The 27,263-nt window shown below is 44.8% G+C and overlaps 4 protein-coding genes across 4 annotated transcripts; 2 read left to right on the forward strand and 2 right to left on the reverse strand.

Annotated features, from left to right (window-relative positions):
- Positions 1 to 2,429: 2,429 nt before the first annotated feature.
- On the reverse strand, positions 2,430 to 3,252 carry LOC128714190 (tax1-binding protein 3 homolog). The gene is made up of 3 exons (XM_053809065.1): positions 3,199 to 3,252; positions 2,699 to 2,827; positions 2,430 to 2,618 (listed from the first exon to the last, which is right to left on the reverse strand). Exons 1-3 carry the CDS (start codon positions 3,250 to 3,252, stop codon positions 2,430 to 2,432), a joined length of 372 nt encoding a protein of 123 aa, XP_053665040.1.
- A 966-nt stretch (positions 3,253 to 4,218) lies between these two features.
- Positions 4,219 to 5,447, forward strand: LOC128712860 (cytochrome c oxidase assembly protein COX18, mitochondrial). Its single transcript, XM_053807728.1, has 5 exons — positions 4,219 to 4,252; positions 4,334 to 4,641; positions 4,712 to 4,987; positions 5,056 to 5,166; positions 5,250 to 5,447. Exons 1-5 carry the CDS (start codon positions 4,219 to 4,221, stop codon positions 5,445 to 5,447), a joined length of 927 nt encoding a protein of 308 aa, XP_053663703.1.
- Positions 5,448 to 5,843: 396 nt separating this feature from the next.
- On the reverse strand, positions 5,844 to 11,109 carry LOC128715348 (uncharacterized). The gene is made up of 4 exons (XM_053810230.1): positions 11,023 to 11,109; positions 6,325 to 9,763; positions 6,062 to 6,241; positions 5,844 to 5,986 (listed from the first exon to the last, which is right to left on the reverse strand). Exons 1-4 carry the CDS (start codon positions 11,107 to 11,109, stop codon positions 5,844 to 5,846), a joined length of 3,849 nt encoding a protein of 1,282 aa, XP_053666205.1.
- A 7,278-nt stretch (positions 11,110 to 18,387) lies between these two features.
- Positions 18,388 to 26,253, forward strand: LOC128715783 (uncharacterized). The gene is made up of 2 exons (XM_053810697.1): positions 18,388 to 18,431; positions 25,437 to 26,253. Exons 1-2 carry the CDS (start codon positions 18,388 to 18,390, stop codon positions 26,251 to 26,253), a joined length of 861 nt encoding a protein of 286 aa, XP_053666672.1.
- The last annotated feature ends 1,010 nt before the right edge of the window (positions 26,254 to 27,263 follow it).

Consider the following 27,263-nt stretch of genomic DNA (forward strand, 5'->3'; position numbering starts at 1 on the left):
TTAAGCTTAAAACATGATGTGATCCGATCCAGTAATTCGGGATCAAATGCCCACTGGGATCATCGGGCAAGTAACAGCGACAGTCAAAACAACAGAGATCTCTAGATGTGTTCCGATCCAGGTCTCTTAGAGATTTATGAGTTCCGAACCTAAATGTTGGAGTATTTCCCAACATTAGAATCCATAAATGCCGCTACAGTTTCTGTTCAACTGGCAAAATTACTTCCTTTGTAGCTGTACAATTTGTACATTTGGTATAACATATTTTTAGTTATTGAGTTTCATATTAAATGAGTTATATTACAAAAAAAAGAATATAAATGCTTACCACCTGTGTACCAAGCACTTCGCATTCAAGTAGGACTTTCCATTTCTTTTAACTCTGCGTTGTATGTTTACAAAACAAAACAATTGTTCTATTACTTTTATATAAAGAACATTATAAGTAGTAATACAATGAAAATAACTCATAACACAAATGGATGTGATGAAGAGAAAACGAAACAAAGATAAAAGAAACAAATTAATTGTAACAAATGGTGGAAAAATGCGAAAACAAAACGTAGAAAAACTAACTGGACGTCTGGTCCTGTGTGCAATTGCTCAGCAGGTGTTGGTTCGACCACAGCAAGCGATGGGAAATATTGCTGTGTTTGTGTGTCTAGTGTGCTATGATGGTAAACACGAATTTTCAAATCTTACTATCCAGAAGCACCGCATGAAAGCATGTTGAAATTGATCTTCGGATTGGTCGGATCGTTGATACGGCAGGATACTGATAATGATTAACTATAAAAGCACAACCCCTACATATTCGTTGCTATTGATGTAACCACACTTCGCCTGTAAGTAATGCAATTCCGTGACACGTGCCATTTCCTCTAGAAACACGTGTCACGATGCGAGGCAAGTGAAAAACTATTCCTCTGTTTGTTCTGTTTGTTTGATTAAACCACCCGAAATGGTTGGCGTATGTTTTGTTATCATTTTAAAAGCGTTTATGTGTTTATGTAATGCTATTTATGCTAAGCACACTTGCGTATTGATTGCAGTATCCCTAAAAAGAGAAAAACAAATATGATAATAGCGTAATATGGCCCATTCATTGTGCACAATCAAGGAAGTGTGTGTGTGTGTTTTTTGGTCCCCATTGTTTTTTCACCCTCGTAACATATAAATGGAACATTTGTTGTGTGACCTATTCTCGGCGCATAGTGCGCGCGTATGATAACCACCCGCAATGCAAATCGGGTCATATATAATGAAATTGCAAATAAAAGGATATTGTAAATCCCACGTTTGTCCCTTAGACGAGCATTTGACCGTTTGGCTTTGATGAATACATTAATGGAATAATAAAACGAAATACCTAACAATAGTGGACTCTGACCGGGTGTTTGTGAATCCCATTTGGGTGTAATTTCTTTCACTTAAACGTAATGCCATTTTCGTTGTACGTTTACTCACGTTTACACTGTTTAATCTTACTTTGGCATACATGTTTAATAGCTAAAATATGAAAGTGATGACCACCGTCGATAAAACTACGAGAACTCATCCCGTACGATGGCCCTTTACAATATATGTATGTGAATGTGTGTTACGTTGTGTGTTTGGGTTTAAAAAAAAAGAACACGTACATCACCGTCTAACAATTCTATCAAGTTTCGTTTCGATTATGTTCTCTGTGTGTGTTTCCCTTTTCTGCTCCGATTTGTCATCTCTGCTCTGTCCTACCATTTCGTCATTTTCTATCTTTTGTCTTTTGTTTTCCCCCTTTTTAATTTAACCATAATACTACTACAACATCATCATTCACTTCTAAAATGCGCTAAAATCTCACAAAAAAACGGAGGATCTCTCTAGTAAGCAACTATATATGTATATGCGCCTTGGGCATTCACGCAGCCCACGCGACCGAAACTGTCGGATCATGCGCATTGGTGGTGGAAAACAGCGTCAACACCGAAAACACGATCATTACTATACCTAGAGAAACATGCTTACAAATAATCAATAGAAATATGCAATAAAAACGATTTCCTTTCCTTCCTTTGTTGCGCAAAAATGCGTGTAAAATCTAACTGGCGTGTACACCATGAAGAGCGCTTCAAGAAAGTGTCCTTATAAGAGAGAGAAAGTGATGGGAGTAAACTTGGGACTTGGGAGTGTTTTGTGTATCGGGTCTTTACAAAACGCAGCAGTTAGTTTGCCAACAGGGAGGACTATTGCATGGAATGCTTGAAATCCGCAAATTTTGTTACGTATTGATGCTAAGTTAGGATACTTCTTGCTGGAATGTCGTGCGGTCTCTCTATATCCCTTGGGAGGAAGTAATAATGTCTATCTTTTTCTTATCTATTACGAATTGTTGAGAATTCACGTGCTGCTGTGTAGGTTTGTGCTTGTGCAACGCGTGTCCCATTTGCTTAGGTAGATGTAACGCCTTTCCTGGCAACGAGGAGGTTCAGGACGGGATTTTTACGAATGTAACTGACGGCCTTTTTGTGCGTCACCATGGTAAAATCGTATCCGTTACATTGTAAAATTTTGTCGTGCATCCGTAAGCCTGACTTGGCTGCTGGGCTACCTTCGTGGACCTCCGTTACGTAGATTCCCTGACCAAAAAGAGGGGAGGGAAAAGAGATAACAGTCGTTGTTAGTGTACTTAGTACGAATAGGAAAGGATTAAACTCACATAATCCGTATAACCCTGGGGACTTTTTCGGAAATCCTGATCAATGCCGCCGCCAATTTTGAACCCACATTTCAATACCTCTCGACCCTCCTCGTCAATGTCCTTCTCTTTGTGTAACGTTATGGGAATCTGGAAAAGAATTCAAACGTAACGTAACATTAGCAAACTCATGCTAACAGTGGAAGTTTGCGGAACGAATTATGATGGATGGTCCACACACTACAGCACAAAAATCAGAACTCATTTTACGGCCGTTTGAGCGTATTTGAACGATTTGTTTACACTTCAATTGACACACACAGTGCCCATCGAACCTTGGAGAAGGTCAATCGGAACGCCCTTCCAAAGCCATTTGGTTGCAGTCGGCCCCGGAGGTTATCTTGCACGAATGTGGCTGGACCGCAACAGCTCACGGCGAAGGTGCAATTTACATTACTCTTCCGTTCCGTACAAGGGTCAAGGGAACGCAAAGCGGAACATCGGGCGAAAGGTTAACTTACGCTCAAACACTCCATGGCCGTGCCTGCCTGGTGCTGGAACGCTTTCTTTGCCATTTTGTGACCGTTCCTGAGGTAGTTGCTGTGTTGCACCCTGGTACACAAACTGACTGGCTGGCAAATTATTTGTACGGCAATAGCGCAAACACACCACCACAGTACAGCAGCTGAAATCCGTGGAGTTGCTTTTCGATACGCCTAGATTTTTTTTTTGTAGAGATTTCCAAAACAACCAACACAAGCTTTGACAGCTAGCTTTTTTCGCCCCGAATTTCGCTTGACAGTGGTCAGAGCAAGCCATATTATTGTCGGAGTACTTTCACCGGGGCAAAACATCCAAATCAAAACATTAATTTTAAACATAAAATTGTTCATTTCATACTATTTTTGAGTAACTATTGCAGTCAGTTATGTAAGCATTGACATTTGAAGCTTTTTGAAAAATGTTATCTATTTCAAATATTGCAAACTAGAATAAACGAAACAACAGAACAACACCGTGCGTTTTATGACAGCCGCTTATCAAAACACGGTGAGTTTCGAGATTCTCTACAGAATTGCTTGTTGTTGATGCAGTGTGGAAAAAAACTGCACCATTTTCGGCTGATAACGAAAGGAAAACATTAAACCCACTTCACTAGCAGTTTAACTTCCCGTCTTTAAAGTGTCCCCATCCTCTGTGTGTTGCATACGTTGCGTGAAATGATTCATCAGCTTGCCTCCGTTTTGTTGATCGTCCTGTTGCTAAGCGTGGACCAAGCAGCGGCCGCCGGAATGGATTTCGGGGATGCCTCAGCTTTGGTTATTGGCATTTTGCTCGGCGTTATCGGCATACTGGCGTGTCTCGGCCATCACGCAAGAAAGCTACGGGCAAATCAGTTCTAACCATTCTGTTACAATTACTTTGTCTTGAACGCACCCTTAACTCCCAACGTAATACATTCTAAATTCAGTCCGTTCATATCGTTTCTATTCCGGACTTTCATCCTCTCATTCCTCTTAGTGTTTTAAGTGTAGGTAAGCATGAGCTACCTAAGATCTGTTCGTACGTTGGCACGTACGGCCACCTGTACACGATATCCACACGGTTCGACGTATGGCGTCATCCATACGCAACGGAGACTCTTCTCGTACGAAGCCACCGTCAGTGGCATTTGGCAATCGCTGTCCCACAGCGCCCCGGTCGCTTACGTGCAGCACGGTATGATAAACCTGCATGACTTCACCGGACTACCCTGGTGGGCCACGATCATTCTCACAACGGTGGGTCTGCGTACGTTAGTCACGCTCCCGCTGGCGGTGTATCAAAACAAAATACTGACCCGACTGGAGCAGATTTCGCTCGAAATGCCTGAACTGGTCAAAGAACTGAAAGCTGAAACGGCGTACGCGATGAAAAAATTCAACTGGACGGAAAAGGAAGCCCGCATCATGTACAACCACTCGGTGAGACCATTCGGTGGGGGTTTACGATAAATGAACAAATAACCAACAACCTTGTGTGATTTCATTTCAGCTAAAGAAACAATGGAATAAACTAATTGTGAGAGAAAATTGTCATCCAGCAAAAACGATGGTGCTGCTTTGGGGTCAGATACCGCTGTGGATTGTACAGTCGGTAGCGATTCGGAACCTTATCTCACTGATGCCCGATCCGACCGCGATCGAGGCACAGATCGCCTACACGGAGCTTACGCTTGGTGGCTTCGGTTGGATACCGAATCTGACTGAGTTGGACCATTCGTTAATTTTCCCCGTAACACTAGGCATCATCAACCTCAGCATCATTGAGGTAAGACACTGTTAAAAGCGGTAGCAAAGTCATGCTAGCTAAATAACCGATCCTTCATTCGCCTACAGATACAGGCCGCGTCCCGTACGAAGCTACCCTCCAAATTGCAGACCATTTTTACCAACCTGTTCCGGGTGTTGAGCGTACTGATGGTACCGATAGCTGCATCCGTTCCATCGGTAAGATGCATAATTTCCCTGCAGAACGTGAGATACGATATCTCTTTACACCATCTTTACTTTTTCGTCTTTCCAACCGATAGGGTCTCTGTTTGTACTGGGTAACATCGAGCGCGTACGGGTTGGGTCAGAATTTGCTACTGCTTTCACCACGCGTTCGTCGCGCTGTGGGAATACCGATCGTCCCATCGGAACTTACCCAGCCTTACCAACATCTGCGCCACACGCTTGCTACTAGGCTGCGTGCACTAACGAATATCGGTTCCAGTTCAAAAGCGTAATCAAGATGAGAGGGATTTCGGATAATAAAGCATTAGTCAGACATTTTGTCCACACGGTTATTGTACACACAAACCGCGTTTTGTACGGTAGTGCACTCCACTATCTCCTATTATTAAACAACAAGTTACTCAATATCACTAGGCTAATAAGAGCAGGTGTTTTGTTGAAAATGCAATCAAAAGATTTTTAAGGTACATCATAACACACGGACGGGCATGCCGTGCTGTTCATGGGTCATATGCTGCTGTAATTGGTTATACTCAAATTTTGTCACCATTCGTTTGGTTTGCATCTTCTGTAGAGAGAGAGAGTAAAAACGATCGATAGATATTATGTACGCAAGCAAAAATCTTGTCAGTAGCCTTTGGCTCACCTTACCGACTTTAAGAAGTTGCTTAAACACCGTACTGGTGGAGTGATTGATTAAGCTTTTGCTCGATCCAGTCCCGATAGTGTGCCACCTTCAAGTAGACGCCCGGTTTATTCGCATATCCGCAGTGCTTTCCCCACGACACAATGCCGGTTAATGTATGCAGGCCTAGCAAGCATAAGCATCGATACGATTGTTAATTTCGTTAAGTTCGAGTAGATCATTCGTGCCAGATGCACTTACCATCGCCAATCGGACACACCAACGGGCCACCGGAATCGCCATCGCACGAGTCAACACCGGGTTCGAGCGTACCAGCACAGAACATTCCGTCAATCAACGAATCTCCGTACACTTCTGGCCTTCGGCATACGCTGTCCGGGAGTAGTGGAACCGTACCCGCCCGCAGATCGTATGATGAATCTAGAAAGGGACATAAAGAGGAAGGTATTACTTGATTGTTGATTACTATAACTGCTACAGTACTGTTTTCTTCGTGCCCTTGCCTTTAGATCCCGCTTCGGTTGCACCCCACCCGGAAATGGTGCAGTTCTTGCCCGGTTCGTACGCTGCATCCCGCGCCGGAAGACAAATCGGTTGCACGTAATCGTTAAACCGGACCGGCGTCTTCAGTACGACCACCGCTATGTCATTGCTCATGTGGTGACCCTCCCGGAATTGTTCGTGGATGTACGTGTTCTCGATGAAGATGTCCAGCTCGGCCTGATCGTACGCCGCCGTATGGTAGTCCCCAATGCGCACCCGATAAGTACTCTTCGGATAGCCGATCAGGCAATGGGCCGCCGTCAGGACGTGGTAGCGCGTAATCAGCACCGCACCACACCAATGTAGCGTCTTCACGCGCAACGATGCCTGCCACGGATGATGTCCGTACACCGTTTCCGAACCGTGCACGACGCGCGCACCGTACGTTGGTTTGCGCAGTTTCGGGTCGACCATCACGCGCCCACACGTGTCCGGATGGATCTTGCGCGATCGTTCCACAAAATCAAACCGTGGATTTGGGCGGGTTGCCCTTAACCGTGCGGCCCGCGGTTTCGTCGGCACGTATACACCACACCGCACGCCAACGTCCTCCGTGTGGCCACAGTTATGCTCCCCCCAGTGCCAGTGGACACAGTCCTCGATCGATGACTCCGAACCGTTGCACGCCACCTGATCGAGCCAGATTTGTCCCGTGCCCGGTGGGTAAACGCTCTTGCGCACCTCGGCCGTACCGTTGAACCCGAGCTGCCGGCAGATGACACGTGCTTCCCGCACACCGAAATCATCGTCGCACACCGTACCCCAGGTACCGTGATAGTTGATCTCGACGCGACCTTCCCGATCCGATGGACCGCCTACCAAGCGGACGGCAAGCGGTGCCTTACAGTGGTCCGGCGATTCATCCGACCCATCCGCACAGTCACGCACATTATCGCACAGGAACTGTACCGGGATGCACTCCTCCGATGCGTGGCAGAGCCAGTAGTCCTGGGGGCACGACATGACCGGCGTTCGACACACGACCCCAACCACCTCCTCACGGTTGCAGTCGCTTACGCCCCACCCGTTGAATGTGCAGTCGCGCAAGGTACTTTCGTTACCCCGACAGCGGACGGCGTCCATCATGAAAAACGGTCCCCGGTCCAGCTCATCCGGATCGGTGGCGTTCGGTGGGAAGTATGAGTGTGGTTTAATCTCGATCGCACCACCGGCAAATCCTAGCTCGCGGCAAACGACGTTGGCCGCTTCGATCGTGAACCCGTCATCACACACGTAGCCCCAGCGGTCGTAGGCCCGTACCTCCACGCTACCCTGCGCCTTCTTGGACAGCTTCAGCTCGTACCCGATGTGGTCGCACACCAGCTCATCGGCCCGGTTCCCACACCCGTCCCGTCCGTCGCAAACTTCGGCCTCATCAACACAAACACCATTGCCGCAGACAAACTTACCGTAGCACGGATCGCGCGTAGTGGTGGTAGTGATCGGTGGTACGGTCGTTTGCGTTGTTGTCGCATGCGGCACGTTCATGGGCCGCCATGGATTGGGACGATTGTCCCCGAATCGGCTCCGAATGGCCGGTGCAGGTTTCTCGGTGGTCGTTGTCGTGGTGGTTGTTGTCGTCGTTGTCGGCCTGCGATAGATGGGATAGACGACCGACTCGGGTGGTGATGGCCGCTGTCCTTCCGCCGGTTCGGTTATGTACGGTGGTGGCAATGGCCACGGTGCCAGTGGGACCGGTTGCGAGGCACCGTAGAAAAAGTCATTCACCTCACTCGCTGTTGGCAGCACGTAAGGTGCGGCGGAAGAGCCCCGATCGTTGCCATTGCGGGACGGTGGTGAGGGTGGTAGCCCAATCACCTGCACCACCGGCGGCGGCTCAGTCGTCGTCGTCGTCGTGGTCATCATGGTGCTGAGCTTTGTCGCATTAAGTGCGACTGTTTGCTTGTGTTCCTTCATGTACGGCGTTAGCATTAGCTTGAGCGCATCCAGATGCTGCTGGACGTCGATATCTTCCTGCCGTACCGTCGGATACGGTGTACCGATCGGACGGGCCGTCGTCGTTGGCGCGCGGGTAGTTGTCTGCACCGGGGGAGATGCCTCGTATACGGGTCGCTGAACACTTTGGACCTGTTCCGCGTCCCGGTGAAGGGATTGCGGTTGCTTGGTCGGTGGTCTTACGTAGATCGGGTAAGGTTTTTCGGGTTCTCCCTGATTCCGGGAAGCTTTCGGCCTTCGACGATCTACCTCCGGTGCTCCAAAGTTCGATCGTAGATCAAACTCGTCATACCCGTAGTCGTCAGGCTCATCAACGCTTGTTTCCGTTTGTGCCGATTGATTGATTACCTCCACGTCCGGATGGAGCGGTGGCTGACCGGTGGTCGATTGTTGTCCCGAAGGACGCTGTTGTTGTTGCTGTTGTTGTTGTGTGGGAATGGTGGGACGAACCTGTGGACTAACAATTGCCGGAACGGGCTTGGAACCAGCGGGAGTGTGCGTTGGATATGGTTTAGCAGCAACCGAACCCGTGGGACGATCGTAATCTACGATTAAATTGTCCGACTTGTCGCAATCCACGTTGTGCAGATGGTCACAGGTAAGGATGCGGGGATTGAATGCAGTGCCTGGACCGCAATCCTGCACAAACCGGGCGCCATTGTTGCAGTTCAGGAACTTCCGGCAGTCGGTCGGATGCGGCCGCAGCCCAATCACACCCGGCGGACAGGTAAGCTCGTCCTGCTGCCGCTGTGGTTGTGGCTGGTGCTGCGATTGTTGTTGCCTCGGCTCGGTATAAGCGGCCGATTTCGGCGGTGGACGTTGTGCCGGTTCAACGACGCTATTCAGCGATGGCACTGGCAAACACGACACCTTGGACGGGTGGTCACACTCGCGCGTGTTGGGGTTGAAAAGCGTACCGGGCGCACAGTTCAGGATGAAACCGCGCCCCTTCCAGCAGCTCAAAAACTGACGGCAATCCATCACGTACGGGAAATGGCCCGTTCTACCTTCCGGGCATTCCAAACCGTTGAAGTCTTTCAGCAGTGCGTGTACCGGTGGGCGTACGAGCTTTGCCGGAGCTGTTTCACCGATCAATCGATCTTCCTCGCCGTATGCAAAGCGCGGAGCCAGCGGGACCAGCTGCTGCGTGTATGGTTGTGCCCGGCCGTACGCCGGAGATCGCTGGGTGTCGGACGGGTACGGTGCGAGAGGAACACCAGGCTGGTACTGCGGACCGGATGGGCCTGAGCTGTGCTGCTGGGTGCCGATCAGGGAAGGATGTTGCTTTGGTGGCTGCTCGTACTGGTAGTGGTCCGTTTGGACGTATTGCTGGGGCGGTGCTTCTTGGGCACGGTGGTGATGGACCTGGCTGTAGGCACCGTGCATCTCCGGCATCATGTGCACCTGATGTCTGCTGTTTGGCGCTGTTCTAGGATCGTAAATCTGCGGCCCGTACCATGGGTTGGAGACAGAGGAAAAGAAACGCAGTCATCGATGAAACAGTGTTGTTGTTGTTCGGAAACGCTTATCAGTCGAACGATCTGTTGCGGCTTGATTAATATGAGCAAGAGGAGCCGGGAAAGAGTCAGCACGATTGGTACAGAAAGAGAGACACCACACTCGCTCTGTGCGATCTCCAGCAATGGAGCACATGATCAGTAAGAAATTAAGGTTAGTTCGCCCTTTCGCTAATGTGGTGGACCTCATTGCTTCCACTAAATTGTGGCCTATAGCATACATTCGGAAAGGCATTCAATGCTGATAAATTATTGAATTGTACGAGAACAAATCGTTACTCGCAAGGCTCGCAATAGCAGCGCAATAACGATCAGTTGATCGTGATCGTAATGAAATTGTGTGTTTTCATTAAACAAAAGCATCGTTCATCTTTCATTTTGCGCATCAGCGTTTGCGTTTGCTGGCGCATCGTAACGCTTGATAACACGGTCCGGGCACGTTCTTGGAGTTGGCGGCAAACAAGAAGGCCACCTCAGGATTCCATCTTCCATCTCCGTTTCACACATGCATGAAGATGGTATTGTCTTCGCAAACGCGCTACGTACGCTATCTTGAAACCGGAAGAATTGGGATCGAGGTTATTATGCGACATTGCTTCAGATGTTGTTGTTTTTTTTTGTACATGTTTGATTCGTAGAAAACAAGAAAACCAAGAGTGAAGATGTTTAGGAAGTGTCCTACCATGAGGACAAGAATACAAAATGGTAAGCTACTGTATATGTTTTGTTAAGTTGTGAACGCGACAGGAGTTATTACAATTATATTATATTTGATAAAAAGTAATGGAATGTAATGATAATTTCATAAATTGTACTAAATTAGTTTAAATTTTCCATTTTTTTTTTAATGACAGCTACAATACAGGTCAATGTCACACTGTTGGCTCTCTCCTCTCCGGCAATGTTCCATTTCCTTCCAGCTGATCATGGCGATCAACGCTTCTACGAGTGGTACACTTTACAAACATGATAGCAGCCAACAAAAACATCCTTGCCGATCACATGGAACAGCAGCAAAAACATTCGCCACGGGTACTGAAGGAAGCGAAAAAAAAATCCCCCTCAGCAGATAACAATAGTTGAACGGTTCTGATAAGCCTTAACACGGCGGACATTCGGGCACACCAATGCGATCTCTGCTGCAGGCCAAGCGATGTACGAAATAATAATGTTTCGATCACTTACACCAAGAACCACATTGCAGCATGCTCCGATCAGCAGTACCAGGGCCAGCAGCACCGTCTTCGGTCTGTTCCAAATGCGTTGCCGCATTTTTGCCACACGCCACTTCCACGATTTCGCTACGTTTGGGAGCTCTTCTTATCGTTTAATCCCTTGCAATATGTTGCCTAAACACAAACACACAGAAACACGACACTCTAACACAAACGGAAGAGGATTAACTGATTGTGAACAGTGAGCAAACAGTGCGAAATTCCACTGCACTTCGAACACACTTGTACGATAGTGGTGCGGTACCGTCGGCAGCTGCCTATCTGGACGTCCTGCTTGGTCCAGCTACGATCACACAATGAGCAGCACAACAGCGACCCTTTCGGTTCGTAGCAATTCACCAGATTACGAGAGATTCTTCTCAGCAAGAATGGTACTTCGGCCCATAGACAGTCGTTGCTGGCAAATTGATAGACGCGGGACCTTCCGGGTCAGGCGGAGGTATGTTTTTGAATGAAGCCGTAGCTTGGTCACTGGACACTAATTGTACCGAGTGTGGTAATAACGGAGTTGATGCTGGATTAATATTTAAGCATAATGACCAACTCGTACTAAAATGTGCCAACCAACTAGAGGGGGATCACAAGTACTAAACTGGTACAGTTCGATCAGTACTTTTAAGTGAACGAACGAACTTCGTTCGGCAAATTATCTAATGTTACTACAGTTCGCGATTATCCATAGGACGAACTATCTTTATAGACAGATCGGTTGAGTTATGCGTTAAATGCAAAAGAAGCGAACTATATTGGCTGAATTACCCACGCCGAACGGATTGTAACGCAGGTTGAACGGAATGTAACGTATGGTAGGAGCGATATCAATGTCAGGTTGAGCGAACTGCCAGTCGAGTATAGGAAGAATGATAATGAACGAACTTGAACGGCAGACAGAGTGAACTGTCCGTCGAAGGTAGGGAAATTTGGCGTGCGACCTGGAATGGCAAGTTCAGTGACCTTTACGACAGAGATACAGCATGAGAGACACACCTTTTGAGAAGAGACAAAAAAGAGCGAAAGATCGCCACCGTTCGTTCAGTTCTTTACAACGAACGATCGCTCCAGTTCGCTCAATCGTTCGTTCTATCAACACTAATGATTTTCCTAACTCTACAACAAACAGACAGAACAAACTGTACTAAAGATCGCTTCCACAGCACGATACAGTTCGACGATCACGTCAACGAAATGGATCACCTCGTGACATGAATATGCATAAGGTTCACACACCATTTAGCAGGTGCTTAATGTAAAGCAGATTTAAAAGAAAAGCACGTACTGCTACTTATCCATCTAAAGAGTCGTTTTACGCGTTTGCCGTCTAGTACTAAAAGTGCTGGAATGATACTTCAACGCAACCGTTCGCATACCGTCGGTAGGTTTAGTGTACCCCGAAGCATCGTCTTAGCTCGGACGCGGGATCGTCCGCCAAACCGTTTTCTTCGCTTATCAGCATCTGTCGTCCATCTTGCGTTGATTATTTACGACTCGAGCGCGAGATGGAGGGAGCGATCGTCCGCACAAACCAAACAAACAAACGACCACACCATGCACGATCGTCCGCTTTGGCGTCCGATTGTGTCTTCCCCCGGGTTTGTTAGGTCAAAGTATGTATTACGCTTTCTAGCGGACGGTAAAACCCCGCCCCTAAACCACCCAAGAACGATGATGAATCATGTGCGTTCTAGCATGCACACAAAAGACAGCCGAAATTGACGCTCTTTAATGAATCAATTAAGGCGGTACCACAAATCGGTGGCCACTTTTCCCGCTCCGCAAGAATGGGGCAGGGATGTTGCACTGTTTCCCAGAACAGGGGATGCCACTCACCCAGCGCTGTTTACTTTGCTGCGATCGATGAAACGGTTTGTTTCATTGAAAACGTTACAGGCAGAACCGCTTCCAGCGTCAGCTCAATTAATGCTCAATTGACTGGTTGGTCCGCAAGATGGTTAAGATGGGCAGAGCGTCACGATGACACGATTCGTTTCCATTTGCAATCTATGCTTACATGTGTGTGTTGGGGGGGTACGGGCTTATCGCTCCGTCAGACACTCGGGTACTCGGTCGTAACTATATAGCCCGACGCTTAGCATGTGCGCACGCACAACGTTAGCACAGCTGATTCACTCGCAAGATGATTTTCTTACAAATTGGGTACATAATGCGTACGATTGTTAATAAGATCACCGAGCCGAGGGATTTCCCTGGGGAAAAAAGAAGACCACAAGATGTTGGGTATTTCCCTATTTATACCTGATGGAACATGATGGTTAGAGAAAGGGAATGTACAGCATTAGTGGCAGTTTTTTCATATTGAACACTTTATTTTAGATACCAAATTTAGACATTAAATTTTATTACTTATCAACGTGTGTACTTTTGGTTATTACTTAAGTTAGCTCATGTTTTGTTAGTGTCGTAAGTCTCGTTTAATAATTGGTGATGTAAAACGCAATAACAAGCTCATTTCGGAAGTCTCGATCATCCATTATACGAAGAAATTTTTGTTTGGCATTAGAAGGATCCCAGACGACCCAGCTCACAACGTCCTTTAAGGTCATTAAGACATTCCATTCAATTGACAGAGGATACATGGGAGGTCCAAATCCAGATAGAGTTGATGGCGTTCGTCAAAAAGGCCGAGATATAAGATAGGCAGACTACGGCGCTCGACTCTTAAGGCGGTTTGAAGGACTCCTGCAGCAGGCCAAGGGTTGTATCGCTGTGTAAATGTGTATAATGTTTGCTGGGGTATTGCTCTGTGATCTGGGCCCCTACTGCCCGGGAACACATCGATCGTATTGAGTGGGCGTAAAGATCCTTCACCAGGTTTGCGGTCCGCAAATTCCTCGGTAGTACTTCCCTGCCCAATTACGAGTCTAGCTGTCGTCTGCTCGGTATTGAATCCCTCGAAGACCGCCGCCTCCAGGCCCAAACTAAATTTGTTGCATCTCTCTTTTTTATTGTATCGATGCCCCAACACCCTCAATTCTCAAATCCTTTCTATGTCCCTAACAGTTCCCTCCGGATCCGTCCTGTTTCAATTATTCCCAGACGTTGCACCTCCATTAATCGCGCCGAACTTTTTCTTCGTACACTTACGTTAACGTCACGTACGTTTAACTCCTCGTCTCATTTATTCGATTTTCACCTCTAGCTGTCCGCTTTCCGATATCATCTCCGATCTTCCTTGAATTCCCGACCCGTTCCTGATCTATTAGTCTCTTGTAATTTTGACTCTTAGTCGTAAATTATCTATAAGTTAGGTTTAGGCTTAGGTTTAAGTAAACATTTTGTGCAGGCCTGTGGCATAATTTACTGGCTAAATAAATAAATAAATAAGTAAACAAGTTATTTCTGACTAGCTTCTGACTTCTGACATCATGACCCATCAGGGTAAAGGTTGAATTTCTAGCGTTATCGTAAATTCGTCAAGTAATCCTTTCTGTTTATAACTAAACATGACAACCCTAGGTGTCATATATGTTAACAGGTCGTAAAACGTGAAACATAAGCTGAACATGTGCACAAAAAGATAAGACAATAAACAGCAGAAAATAAAAAGCGTGAGCGTGCGACACTGGACTCCGAGCTGGACAATATGACAAGGTTCCCTCTCATTCGTGATAAATTATAATATCCTAAATTAATAAATTAATAAAATCTTACTTTAAATTTAGTTACCCAAATATATTAACATAATAATAATAGAGCAATATTTATAGTAATAGTAATAGAGCATCTTCTAGTATATGCTGTCAACACAATTCATTCACTTCAAGACATTAGAAATGTATTTTTGATTTCAATAATATTTTATTTGGTAGCCTAGTACACCCGGGACAAGGTTACCTTTCACTGTTTGGAGAAGGAAATGTCTTCAAACGAATGTGAATTGTGCCTTAGATTAAGTTTTCAATTAATACCACAATAAAAACCTTAAATACTTTAAACAAAAACAAATAAACAATTTGTCTACAGTATTAAAAGACTTCTTTTATAAATCAAATTAATCATGCACACAAAACAAACGGACAAACTGTGGCCACTATCAGTAACCACCAGGCGCCTCCATGGAGATTTATGCACCACGTGCTCACGCATTTGAAATACCTTCTGTGGTGAATATGTGCTCCACCACACGGAGAGCTTTGCTCGGTGGTGAGCAGCGCAGTTACCATGGTGAGCAGCAACAAAACGCAACTACCAATGCGCTCACCTGCTTCTTCTGTAAGCAGTCAACGTGAGGGTGATAAAAAAAAACAACACCACCCAAAACAAGAAGATCGCTCCGCTCTTTGTTATCTCCTATCTCGCTAATTCCTATCTTACTGTGACGAGAGTTTCACGTGTTCGGTACCAATCCAAGCGAACGATGCGTAACTGTAAGCGTAAAATCCGGTTGTTGCGTGGTGATGTTTTCTCTCCTGCTCTCGTTGGTGCACGTTGGAGAGCAATTGCGTTTAAACAAGAACGGCGATGTTCAGCCGGGTGGACAGTTGTTATTCTGAGTGGAATGGTTTTTGGCACGGTCTTGAGCGCTTCTAGTGGAATTAGTCACGTTCCTTTAGAAGCATCATCAGCTCACGGAGAGAGGACTCCCGTGGAGAGCATGTTGGGAAGGAAGGGTTCTTCAGTTTAAGAACTAAGAAGGGTTACTAATCGCGATAAATTATCTCATTATTATCGCCTACAAACAGGACTTTGAGCAGACGCGTTGTGCAAGCGTAAATCTTATCTCATGCTCGTTCCGCCAGACATTTGTGCAACGTACCGGAACTGACACTCACACATTGGGGACCGAAGCAAACAAAAAAAAAAGCTCTCCAATTTGTCGCCGAGAGAAGCAACCTTCGGCCGGAGCTTGTGGACAAGTGTGTCTGTGTGGTTTGGTTCCTTCTCTAATTGGCACTTTAGTCGATGATCTATGAACATGCTAAGGGAACTCGGTTTGTAGAGTAGAATTTTAGGCTATTTGAAATTAAAAATGCTAAAGACCACCTTTATTTACCAGACACCATCATCTTCAACCTGAACTCCCGTTCTCTCTCTTTCTCTTTGCCACTTGTTTGCTCTCGCACACTCGCATTGCTCTCCGGTATCTTACAGGGCAGGTTCACTTCACACCACACAGCCAAACCGCAGACCGTGTCCCGCAACAAAACGGCATAAACACACAACCCCGTCAAGTCGTCGTCTTCATTGCGGTGGTGCAGTAGTGAGCAACAAATTTGCACACACAACTCGGCACACTGTTGTTGCTGCCTCGCCATCAGCCTATCCTCAGCACGCGTGTGACAATAGTTCGATATTGGAACGGCAATAGCGGCACCCATTTTACGCTTGACACCAAGCCGTGAGCGTCGTGACAGATAGCGCAGACAGACAGACGAAAACAGTGCTCAGTGCTCAGTGCTCTGCCCCGCTGCGACGTGCAGTTTCGTACCGAACGGGAAGCTTACGTGCCGCGTTTTCAAGATTCGCGTGAAACAAATGTAAGTAACTAGGCCACTAGGGGCAAATCTGTGCGAATTTCCCCTGACGGGACATGCGAATTTTGCTGGCCCGAAAGTGAATAAACGGAAAGCTTCAGCTTCATGCAGTGAATTCATTGCTCGTTGGGTTTGTGAGTGTGATTCAGCTAGCACTGCCGTGTGTCAGTGTTACATCCTTGTTCCATGCGATTCCTATAACCCCACCTTAATGTGCCTCGAACGTTACGTCATCGGAGCGCGTTGGAATTGGTGAAGGAAGTCACCTACAATAAAAGAACTTTACAGTTTGTTAAAAAAAAAAAAAACAGTTACGTGCGCGTAGTATTTGTTCACGCGGACAAAAAACCCCTAGCTGCGGGGTGTGTTTTTTGGTAGGAAAATTAATTTTAAAACACTTGCTCTCTCGTGGACACGGTTCGTGAAAACGTGCACCACAATCACACGTCCAACTGGCTGACCCGATTTTTCGATTTCCTCTCCGTTTTTTGTTTTTTCCTTGTGACTGCTGTGTGTGTGTGTGTGTGTAAAAACAAAAACAACAAAACTCAAACAGTGCTGTTTTCTCCGGTGCGGTGCAAAGTTTTCGTTTTACTCTTTGCCTAACGACAGCGTGCACTTTTTTATTGGGTTTGTTTTTTTGACTAGAGTTCCTGAAAATAGATCATGACCGGTACTGCTACAGTGCGCGACACAATATTTGAACCCATTCCGAGTCAATAATTCCATTCGTGTCGGAGTGTCAGGTTTAGAGAATTGGGTTCCGATACCAACCACACGCACATCATGCCCCGCTTGAGTATCCGACGCGGAAACGCGGCAAGCAACGATCTCAAGCGTAACCGAACGGATGGAAGATTTAGGGGGGAAAAAAAACCTCTTGAAACACTAAGAAACAGAATTTTTTAACGACCGCGTCTTCGTCTTATGTCTTATGCAATGTGAAAATTCGTTCCATCCATCTTGGAAGCGGGCACCCGTAGTGGTGGCAAATTTTAAATCGAGCATAAAAAGGTCACGCAGGGAACAAAATCGATACACCGACAGGCGGTTTGCAGCAGTGTTTGTGGTGCTCCTGGAAGGACGCTTGGGCGCCAATCGTTTGGTAGGGCCGTTTCGTCTCTTTTTTTGTAAACATTTTCCCTAAGACGAGACGGCGCCCCGTCTGCTGCTGTGCTGGTTGGCGGCTAATGCCGGCAGAATCGTGCATTGTTGGGCAGGCCGCGGGCACTGAAATTGCATTGGGAAATGCAGCACTCGCGCATAAACAAACAAGAAGTCCCTATAGACCTAACGTGAATATTAATGTTCAGTATCAAGCAGTTATTATTATGAAGCGTTGTATACAAATTACAGAGTTACTAAGTGACTTTAGACTACATTAAACTCCGATTTACTTAATTTCTTTTCAACATGCATATCCTGCAGTATGTCGGTGTTACTTTCAAATACGAATTACGAATTTAAATCTGACACTAAATATTGTCGCTGTATGTATGCTCTCGAGAAGTGTCATATTTTGGAAGCTGTGTTTGTATTTTATCTATCAAACAGACACCACAACACCAGGTACAAGCAACACGAACGTGTCACGTGCGCCACTGACTCAACACGGACATAGAGTGACATTTTTCTCATCTCACGTCATGGCCCCGCAGTGCAATTAACAACTGATTCACCAGCATCCGATCGCGGTGGGATGATTTCGAGCGTTGGCCCCGTACTAATGAGTGTTTTGTGCCTTTTTTTTTCCCCTCCCCGTTTCTTCCATATTTAGCAAATCGTTCTTCTTCAAGTACGCGCTCATACCCATAACCGCAACCATGTTTGCCCTTTGGTACTTCTCGTTAGCGATGGACGAGCTGAGGTGAGTAAAAAATAAACCTTCATTCCAATATTGCTTATCGAGTTAAGCGTAAAGGTGTTGACACACAAAAAAAAAGATTTAGAATAGTAAAATACTAAATCGTTCTATGTTGTACATAACAAAAAAAGCAGCTGCATGCTCTCCAAATACGCTGCATTATGCTCCACCGGCACACGCCAGCTTGGACCGTACATGGTTACCCAGTGTCACTGCAGCTTCCGAAAATAGATATCATTACCGATGCTGATCGAGCAATCGATTCGAGCGCACCCATTTTGTACGATCAGTTTGCCGTCCAAGGTGGCGCCTTCGATCGGGGTGAAGTGTCTAGCCAGGCGACCGTTTCCAACGCCCCGTTGATTTGTCACCGCGTTTGTCATCGACCAGATTAAGCGCGACAGAGGGCAGCAAATGCGCATGGGCAGGTGCATTGAAACACACATGAAATCAAACGGCAGCAGATCGCACCGCTACTAGTGCACTGGCGAGCTTTCATCGATTGCTCGAAAGCTCGGTTCGCTCGATGGAAAGCTAGCAGCGGTCGCTTTGTTCATAAACCCCGTGAAGTATGCAAACTGTAGTACACCACACAGTTAAGGGTTATTTGCCGTTGTTCGAAGTCAAGTAAAATTGATTTGTTTTTTTTAAATTATTCTGAACAAAATACTGGGTGAAACTAATTTTGAATAGTAACGGAAATAAAACGGTTAAAGATAATTGCATGGATAAAAGTTTGTTTGAACAGCAAGTTTAATGAGATTTAAGGGGGAATTGCCTCCCATACGGTCCCATTCGGAACCTCAGAAAAAGCCACCCAAAATATGAATTCAAACATTTGATCAATTTTTTTTGTGGCCTTAGCATTCAACTGTCCTTTCGTGTTGCCCCCGAAATTATTGGATTAAATCCTTCGTTTGAGGTTCGTCCTAAAAAGTTTCGTCCGTCCCATACATTTGACCGCAAAAGTGTGGGACATTCTTCATTTCAAAAATGAAACTCGCACATACATTTTTTTTTCTTTACTAGGATGTTGACACAACAGTGCTCAATTGTTCTGCGTGTTTTGAACGTTATCTGTCATTTAGTATGAATTTGTCATGCAATTATTGCCGCCACCGTCAGGCGTCCTTGGCAAATTTCACGATGGCGAAAAATGTCGAACAAAGCACGCAACGTACCGCATGGTCCATATTGCGAACACTTTGTTGGCCAAACGTCCCACATATATCACCCCCTTTCGCTAGTTTTCGCCCTTTGTGACTGCCTTCTTTTCACAATATTTAATTTGCCACCCCGCGGAGTACACAGGACTGGCTATCCAGCTACGGTGTGTTAATAAAATCAAAGAAAGCCCGAAATGGCAGACCTTTAGCTATTGAATTAAAACAATTTTAAGATTTCTATTCAAATTCAACAATGTTGAGATTTTGTCATTAATTCTCGCTTCTTTCGTGATATAATGTAGAAGTAACGTTCAGAGTGTTTGCTTGAGCCAGATGGAACGTAATGTTACAGCAAAGCCTCCAGTTGATCTTGAGTTGACAAACATCGATTGACACTGTCGCTTAAGAAATTCCATCTTGCCTAAATAATCTTTCACTGTTCGACCGATTGCTTCCTCCTCCAGAGGGAACGAAAAGATCATTTTGGCCTGGACCTTCAGTTTTAGATTCTGTTGTAATTACTTGGTCTAGTATGGCACTTGCAGGTTGCACAAAGTTTCGAAAGCAGTTGTCTTACTGTTTTCTTAGTAGCCGTTACAAATTATGTAAAAATCTTATCAAATTTTTTCTGTGCATAATGCATAAACCAAACAAAAAATGACAAACCTACGTTGTGTTCTTCATTAGGTGGTAGGTATAGATCTCATATGACAAATTGAGAGAGTCAGTCACTTTCTTAGTGCAACACCGGTTAAAATGTCATTAAACTGTAATCAATACATTGAAATACAATGGAATGTTTGGTACAAGATGAACAAACTTTAAGTGTAAATAAATTGAAAATCTTTAGTAGGAGTCAACTTCTTCTTCTACTTATTTTTTAACGACACAACAACCTCAAGTGTTCTACGCATGCCATCTCAGCCTTGCTTTTACTGTATTTAATTGTAGCTGGATAGTCAGTACTTCGTACGGGGTATTGTTCCGGATGAGATTTTGAATCGGTCCTGTCTTGTGAATATCGGCGCTACTTCCAATACACACACGGGCCGCCCGCTCAACTATCAGATAGCAGTCTTATTTAATTGTTTGGCATTATCTAACCGTAGTTGGATAGTGAATCGGTCTGTTATGGAATTTTGATTGATTCTGTCTCGATATATTTAGTTATTGAGCCACCAAAAGGAGCACCCAGATGTACCATTGCCTGGAAAATTGTTTTAAGTTGGTCGAATGTTAATAAACGTCTCAAAAACACATCGGGTTCATAGCTCGACTGTACCGTGTCTTCCATACACACATATTTACTTTTAATTTCTGGGAAATTTATGCCGCAAGATATATACAGATTTAATGTATAAACACCAAAGGTTCAGATTAGTTCAGTTGTTCAGAGCTAAAGCAGGAATATCGAAAATTCAATGTTCTTTTGAAATTTCTTAAAGGCTATTAAAAAAAATTAAGACACTTTAATGACATCTGCTATTGATTTCTAGCACACAAACCATGTGTTGCAAATATAAAACAGTGTGGCAGGTAACGATGCTTTGACGAATGTTTTTGCTCAATTTTCAAACAATTCCAATTAATTAGCTTAATTTTGTCGAAGTATAGCACACCGCCCCTCTCATGCGAACGTAGTGGAAACCATTTGCCAACGACATCATCGCGAGACAGTCGAAAAACAAAATTAAAAAAAAACCAACGAATATACTTGGGAAAAGAACAAACAACACCATTATATAACACGCACCGGATGTAGCGCGTAATGCGCCCAAACGGGTGTGTCTGACGTGAGTTCGCACCGTGCGCCGACGAAACCGCAGGGCCGGGGACTGGGATTGTTATTTATAAATGTTTCAAAAGAATTTCCTCTCCGGACGGTTCGGTTGGGTCGGTGGGCCGCTAAACATGACACGACTGCGGCGCGGTGAAGCAGGAAAAAAAGAACCGCGCACAGTACTATCTCCTTTCAAAGGCGCCCTGACCGTGGTGATTGTATGGCAGGGAAAAGTATGAACATGTCCTTCCCGGCCATGCGAATGTCAAGGTAACTTTTGCACGAACATTACGCCGTTACAACAGATGCATGTCGGGGTGGGGTTGAAAAACAACAGCAAAAATGGCGTACTGTCGAGTGATCGGTCATCTGGCCGTTGTCACGCTGTCAGCTGTTTCGCCTTTTTCGAACGATTACGATCCACCGTTGGGATGAAGAAGATGTTCTTCTTCCAATTTAAAAAAAAAACACTTTTGGAGCAATAAATTGAAAACGAAATTCTCCACCATATGAACCATGAACCAACATGAAACCATATCTCAAAGCTCAACCCACCTTAGAATGCTTGTATCATTTCTGCCATCCCAACAAACCATTTGTTTTAGCAAATTGAAAAAATGTAAACAAACGATCACAACACTCCCCCCGCCGAAAAGAAATATATTTGAGTGAAATTATTTGCTACCTCGTTGCCTGTCCGCAGATAAACTTCAGTGACCTCCTGGCCCTGGTACGGACCAGTTGTGTCGGACGAGGTAAGTTCTTTTTCGCGAAACATTGTCGTACGGTACGAGAAACGTTCGGCATCCCTTCCCACCGGGGGTTGTACGCATTTCGAAAGTTGGAAAACAAACACCGAAGCTGCTCGATCCGCATTATTTTTGCGCATTTCTCAAGTTCAATGTCAGGTGAAGATGCCGTAACGAAACAGTGTCGCCAGAGCAGCAGAAGATCAAGTGTTGCGAAAAATATGCACAACCCCCGTTAATCGGTGGTGTTTGTTTGGTCATTTAATCCTGGTGCTACACGATTTTTGCATAGCATAAAGATGTCCGGATAATAGGGCGAAAACACGAAATACTTAGTTCGCAATAAGTATTCCTTACTTCTTTTTTAGCAAAAAGGCTCATTTTTCGACTTCTTTCTTTTTTATATGTTCATCTATATCTTTTAATTAACATATTTTCCATTGAAACAAACAACCATGTAGGAAAAACAACCAGAAAAATTAAGTTTTAATCGATCACTACGTTAAGGTGTTCTCTTATTTATCTCACATATTGATCATCGCAATACAGGGTTTTCAGATGACAGAACAACGCAAGCGCCTATCACAACAAGCACTGCACATGACATTTAAACAACCATAGAAGATACCACAACCCCAGCAGGTATACTTCAATGCATGCACATGATCTCACAATGGCAGCACAGCTTAACACAACACCAGTACGACGGTACACGTGAAGTACGATCCGTGGAGTATGAACGTGTCCTAGAATGGATTTTTACTACCAGACGATGATTGTTGGTAACATTTACTGTATTTTTCATGAAATAAAGCATATTTATTTCGATAAATGCAGTAAATATTTCATCGGATCAAAACAAACATCGTTTGGTTGTCAACATCCTTCCCACAGCGCGTTTATACTGGTCGGATCGTACTTGGCTGATACCGTCGTAAGGGTTTTTTGGTAAGGTGAGCTTGCGTTGTTCTGTCATCTAAAAAACCCTGTAATATGAAGTTTAAAAAAACGATTACATATCTGCAGCTGTATAATCTAAATACTTAATTTATCGTTGATCGCAACTTAATTATAATAAACACGCGATAAACTATTAAAATTTAAGACAAAATGATAACTAGGCAATTGAGTTTGCAAATCTAAATCATCCATTAAACCCTTCAATACAACTGCAAATATTATACGGAATCTAAGCCTACTTCCTTCAGTCTTATTGGTTTATCTATGTTCGGAAGTTCTGCAATCGCGACTTGAAGCGACCCGTTCTAAAATATTTACGAAGGAAGAACGGCAAGAGCTTTTCCAAGGTATCCTAAGCATCTTCTCTGCTGGATATATCCGCAAGACTGACTTCGAAAACTTATGGTGACCTCCTGGAAGGTGTTTTGATATTTGTTGGATTGCTCGCATGATTTGGCTGTTTTCTAGTACGATATAGCCTTACTTCATGCATCCCACCAATCAAAGGCATGGTTGGAGGCAAACTAAATCACCGTTCATGAGTGGTGTGCTTGCAGTTTGGATTGTGACCCTCTCGAGAATCTTTGGAGAATAATGTTTTTGATGAGTATCCTAAAACGTTCCTTCATGCTACCACATATCGACTAGTTTTTTTTAACATGGATATTAAACCATGTATCTTAAAGATAATTTTGTACCTCTCAAACCTGGTTGGGGCATGAGGGAGCTACTTATATCATGATATATGGAGCTTTGCTCTGGTTTAACCTATACGACCGGAATTGTTTACGTGTTTGACGATTCTTAACCTATATCTTGAACGATAAAAATCTCAGTTAATCCACCAAAGATAAGATAAAAACAGAGTGAGATCATTACCCAACATTGTAGCTTTTCGTAAACAATAGCAACACACACTCGCATATTTGCGTACTTTAAACAAGACCGAAAACAGTCGATTATTTCCAACTGTGCCCTTTAAAACGGTGTCCCAATCAGTTTTAGCCATGTCAAAATAGCGTAACGTTATTTCGTTTGTCCAAAGTGTTAGCGCGATCGTGTTTCCTTAGTCACACCATTCAGTTTTGTTAGTTCCTCCATGCAACTGTGCATCTAGCCTTTCCGTCTGTGTGAGTAATATGTTAGGGGTGGTAAATCAATCACCATCTCACCAGTCACACACAGCAAAGAGCTGCTATCAGTGGGAAATAATTTAGTTTCTTCTGCAGTTTGCACCCATCGTCACCCACACTCGGGGGGGGGGGGGGGGGACGAAAATAATTAACGGTGTTGATATGGAAGATAAACCGTCCATCGCCGTGTTGCAACAAACTTTCGCATGCGAAACGGAACTGATATCGTAGATATCGGTGTGACTCGACAGCTCATAATCGTTTGGCGCGTGTGTGTGTGTGCACTGTCGCACTGTGTGAGGTTTGCAGGTGGACACGTTCTGGAACCATCGGCATCGGCACGTACGCCTAGCGGACACTCGGGTACGATAGATGCCGCTCTAGCTATCTTATCGGTCGATGAACGTACGAAGGTGTAGCCACCAGTACAGCGAAGAAAGCTGATGTCACTTTCATCATGTGTTCGCGTCGCTGCACAGCTTATCCGTTTCTGTTTTCTCACAACGTTCGGAAGCGACTTTTGATGCGATTATCACTTTAGATTTGTGGCAGAAAGGGCAGTGATGCGGTGTGGTTTGCCAACAGCTGTCCCCGTTGCGATTTGTGCCCGGTTTGTGTCTTCCGCCATCGATCAAAACACGATGCCAAACGGATCGTCAATACACGAGACACGACAATTGAATTAACACGTACAGGAACAGGAAGAATGTTGATGCACGGTGGCACGTAACATGTGCAGCTGACAGTAATGATAGAATAAGACCACTCGCACTGAGATGCAAGCGGGAAAGCGCTAAAACCACAGTTTGTCTGGCAAAAGATCAGAAAATTAAACCGAATTCTTAAGCTCGCGTAACGCCAAAGTGTTTCAGGACAAATTGGATCAGCTTCAGCAGCGCGATTGCTTCGCTTTTATCCAATTTGGTATTTTATTATTAGTTTGCAACCAGTTCTGATTACTTCGCTTGATTGTTGTATTTTTTTGTTTTTTTGCTATTAGTTTGAGATAGATATAATTTTATGTTTTCTTTCAAACAAGCATGAAATTCCATGTTTTTTATAATGTTTTTGGTTTTGTTTCGCAATTTACAACTATTTGTTATGTAAATGTTTTGTTGTTTTGTTAATCTCCTGTTTAAAAAATTTCATTCTTATTTTCTTTTTCTTATGTTTTTTCCCTTTTTTCTTATTTTTTTTGTATGATTTTTTAAATATTACAGAAAACGCATACCAATTCTGGACAGAATTTTTGCGTTTTTCACTGGTAAAAATCGAACCGTACAAGCGCTACCGGAATCGACGACTTCTGATGAACCAAAAACGAAAGCACCGGAAGCAAAGGTATCGGACAAGCTGACAGCGGTAGAACCGACCAAACCTACCCCGGAACAGAAGCCCGTTCAGCCAGCACGACCTCCGGTGGTGGAACCGGTTAAGCCAGTAGTGCCCAAACCGGAACCACCGAAGACTACCGTGCCCACGACGCCAGAAGCACCGTCCGTTCCGGCGTCAGTGAACAAACCCGCACCGGTGGTACCAGCTCCAGTAAAGCCAGCACCTCCGGTTGAACCTACCAAAGTGCCTGAACCCGTAAAGCCCGCCCCAACAATTACCAAACCATCCCCACCAACAGTGGAGCAGGAGGTTAAACCGAAGGATCTTCCGAAACCGGAACCAGCGGCAACTGAAGTATCGAAACCGGCTCCTGCCCCAGCCCCCAAAGAGCCCACATCCGTACCGACCCCTGCTCCCGCATCCACACCCGCACCGGCTAGACTTGTGAAGGAAAAGAAAGAACTACCCTCCCCGACCCCGAAACCGGCGGCAGCCCCAGCAGCAGTTGAGGCCCCGACCCTGCCATCCAACAACGAGGACAGCTTCATCATCGTAGAGCAGCAGAAACCGGCCAACAAAGCGGGCCAGAAACCAAAGGTTGACGTTAAAAATTCAACCATGGACTTCCTGCAGGGCGAGAGTGGTCGCAGTGCACCTGCCAGCGCCGTCGCACCACCATCGTCCATTTCTGCCGACAGGTAACCGAAACGCAAACGCTTTAGACACTAGACACGTCGGCTGATTCACTGGTACTGAGTAAACAAAGGGTACTACCGCTCCTTTCGAAGGTGAAATCTAGCTGGGCGTGTGGGAAATGGCGGTGGGAAGATGGCTTTGCTTGCGTTCAGGCGCCTAATGCTGATGAGCTGCTAAATTATTTCACCTGTTCACCAATGTTTGGCCCAAGTCATTCGTTAATCTCGTACACTGTAGATGAATTCTAGGAGGTGAAATATAAAGCAAGTGTATTGTGCTGCGATAAACTAGTGTCTATTCTTTTACGGGACTATGGTACGGCGTCGTTAGAATGTCCATTGTGTTAATAATCTCTGTGGGCGTAATACTTGATAATTCTCAAAATCTATTTTATTTTAACAAATATTTACATCTTTTGACATTGCTGTACATCTTCTCTAACCGGAATGGGTTATTATGGCCCATTTGGTTCAAAAGATATCATGGTATTGCTAAACCTAAAGTTCTTTAATACAGTCTCTTTCTGAGTAACACGTTCATGAGTTTCAAAGACATCAGCTTAAGTCGAATATCAGTTTGATTGGAAGATAATTTAGCGCGTCATTAACAAGTCGTATAAATATTACAAGCAGTGTTCATGAATCTTTTGCAATGAAGAGTCTTTTATATGAATCTTTAGTCATTCAAATCAGGAATCGACTCACAAAAGAGGGGAGGAAGGGTGGATCTTGGATGATTCATGAAACTTAGAGGATTCTGATTAATTCATTTACTTCAAAGATTTATTCTGATTCTTGAATTTGAATCAGATTCACCCAACACAAATTCCAAGCAGTGTAGAGTACTAAAGAGTTCTTGCAATACATAACATAAACGTGCCATCGCTGGTTCTAGGATTTGAAATAGTTTCAGTTTATTTTGGATTTTAATATCTTTTTTAGAACCAACCAACAGCAGAACACAAAAAACAGTATGATCATGAATTAACCAAGGAAATTAGTCCTGGCTGGAATATG

Source organism: Anopheles marshallii, chromosome 3 (assembly GCF_943734725.1).
Source record: "Anopheles marshallii chromosome 3, idAnoMarsDA_429_01, whole genome shotgun sequence".
NCBI lineage: Eukaryota > Metazoa > Arthropoda > Insecta > Diptera > Culicidae > Anopheles > Anopheles marshallii.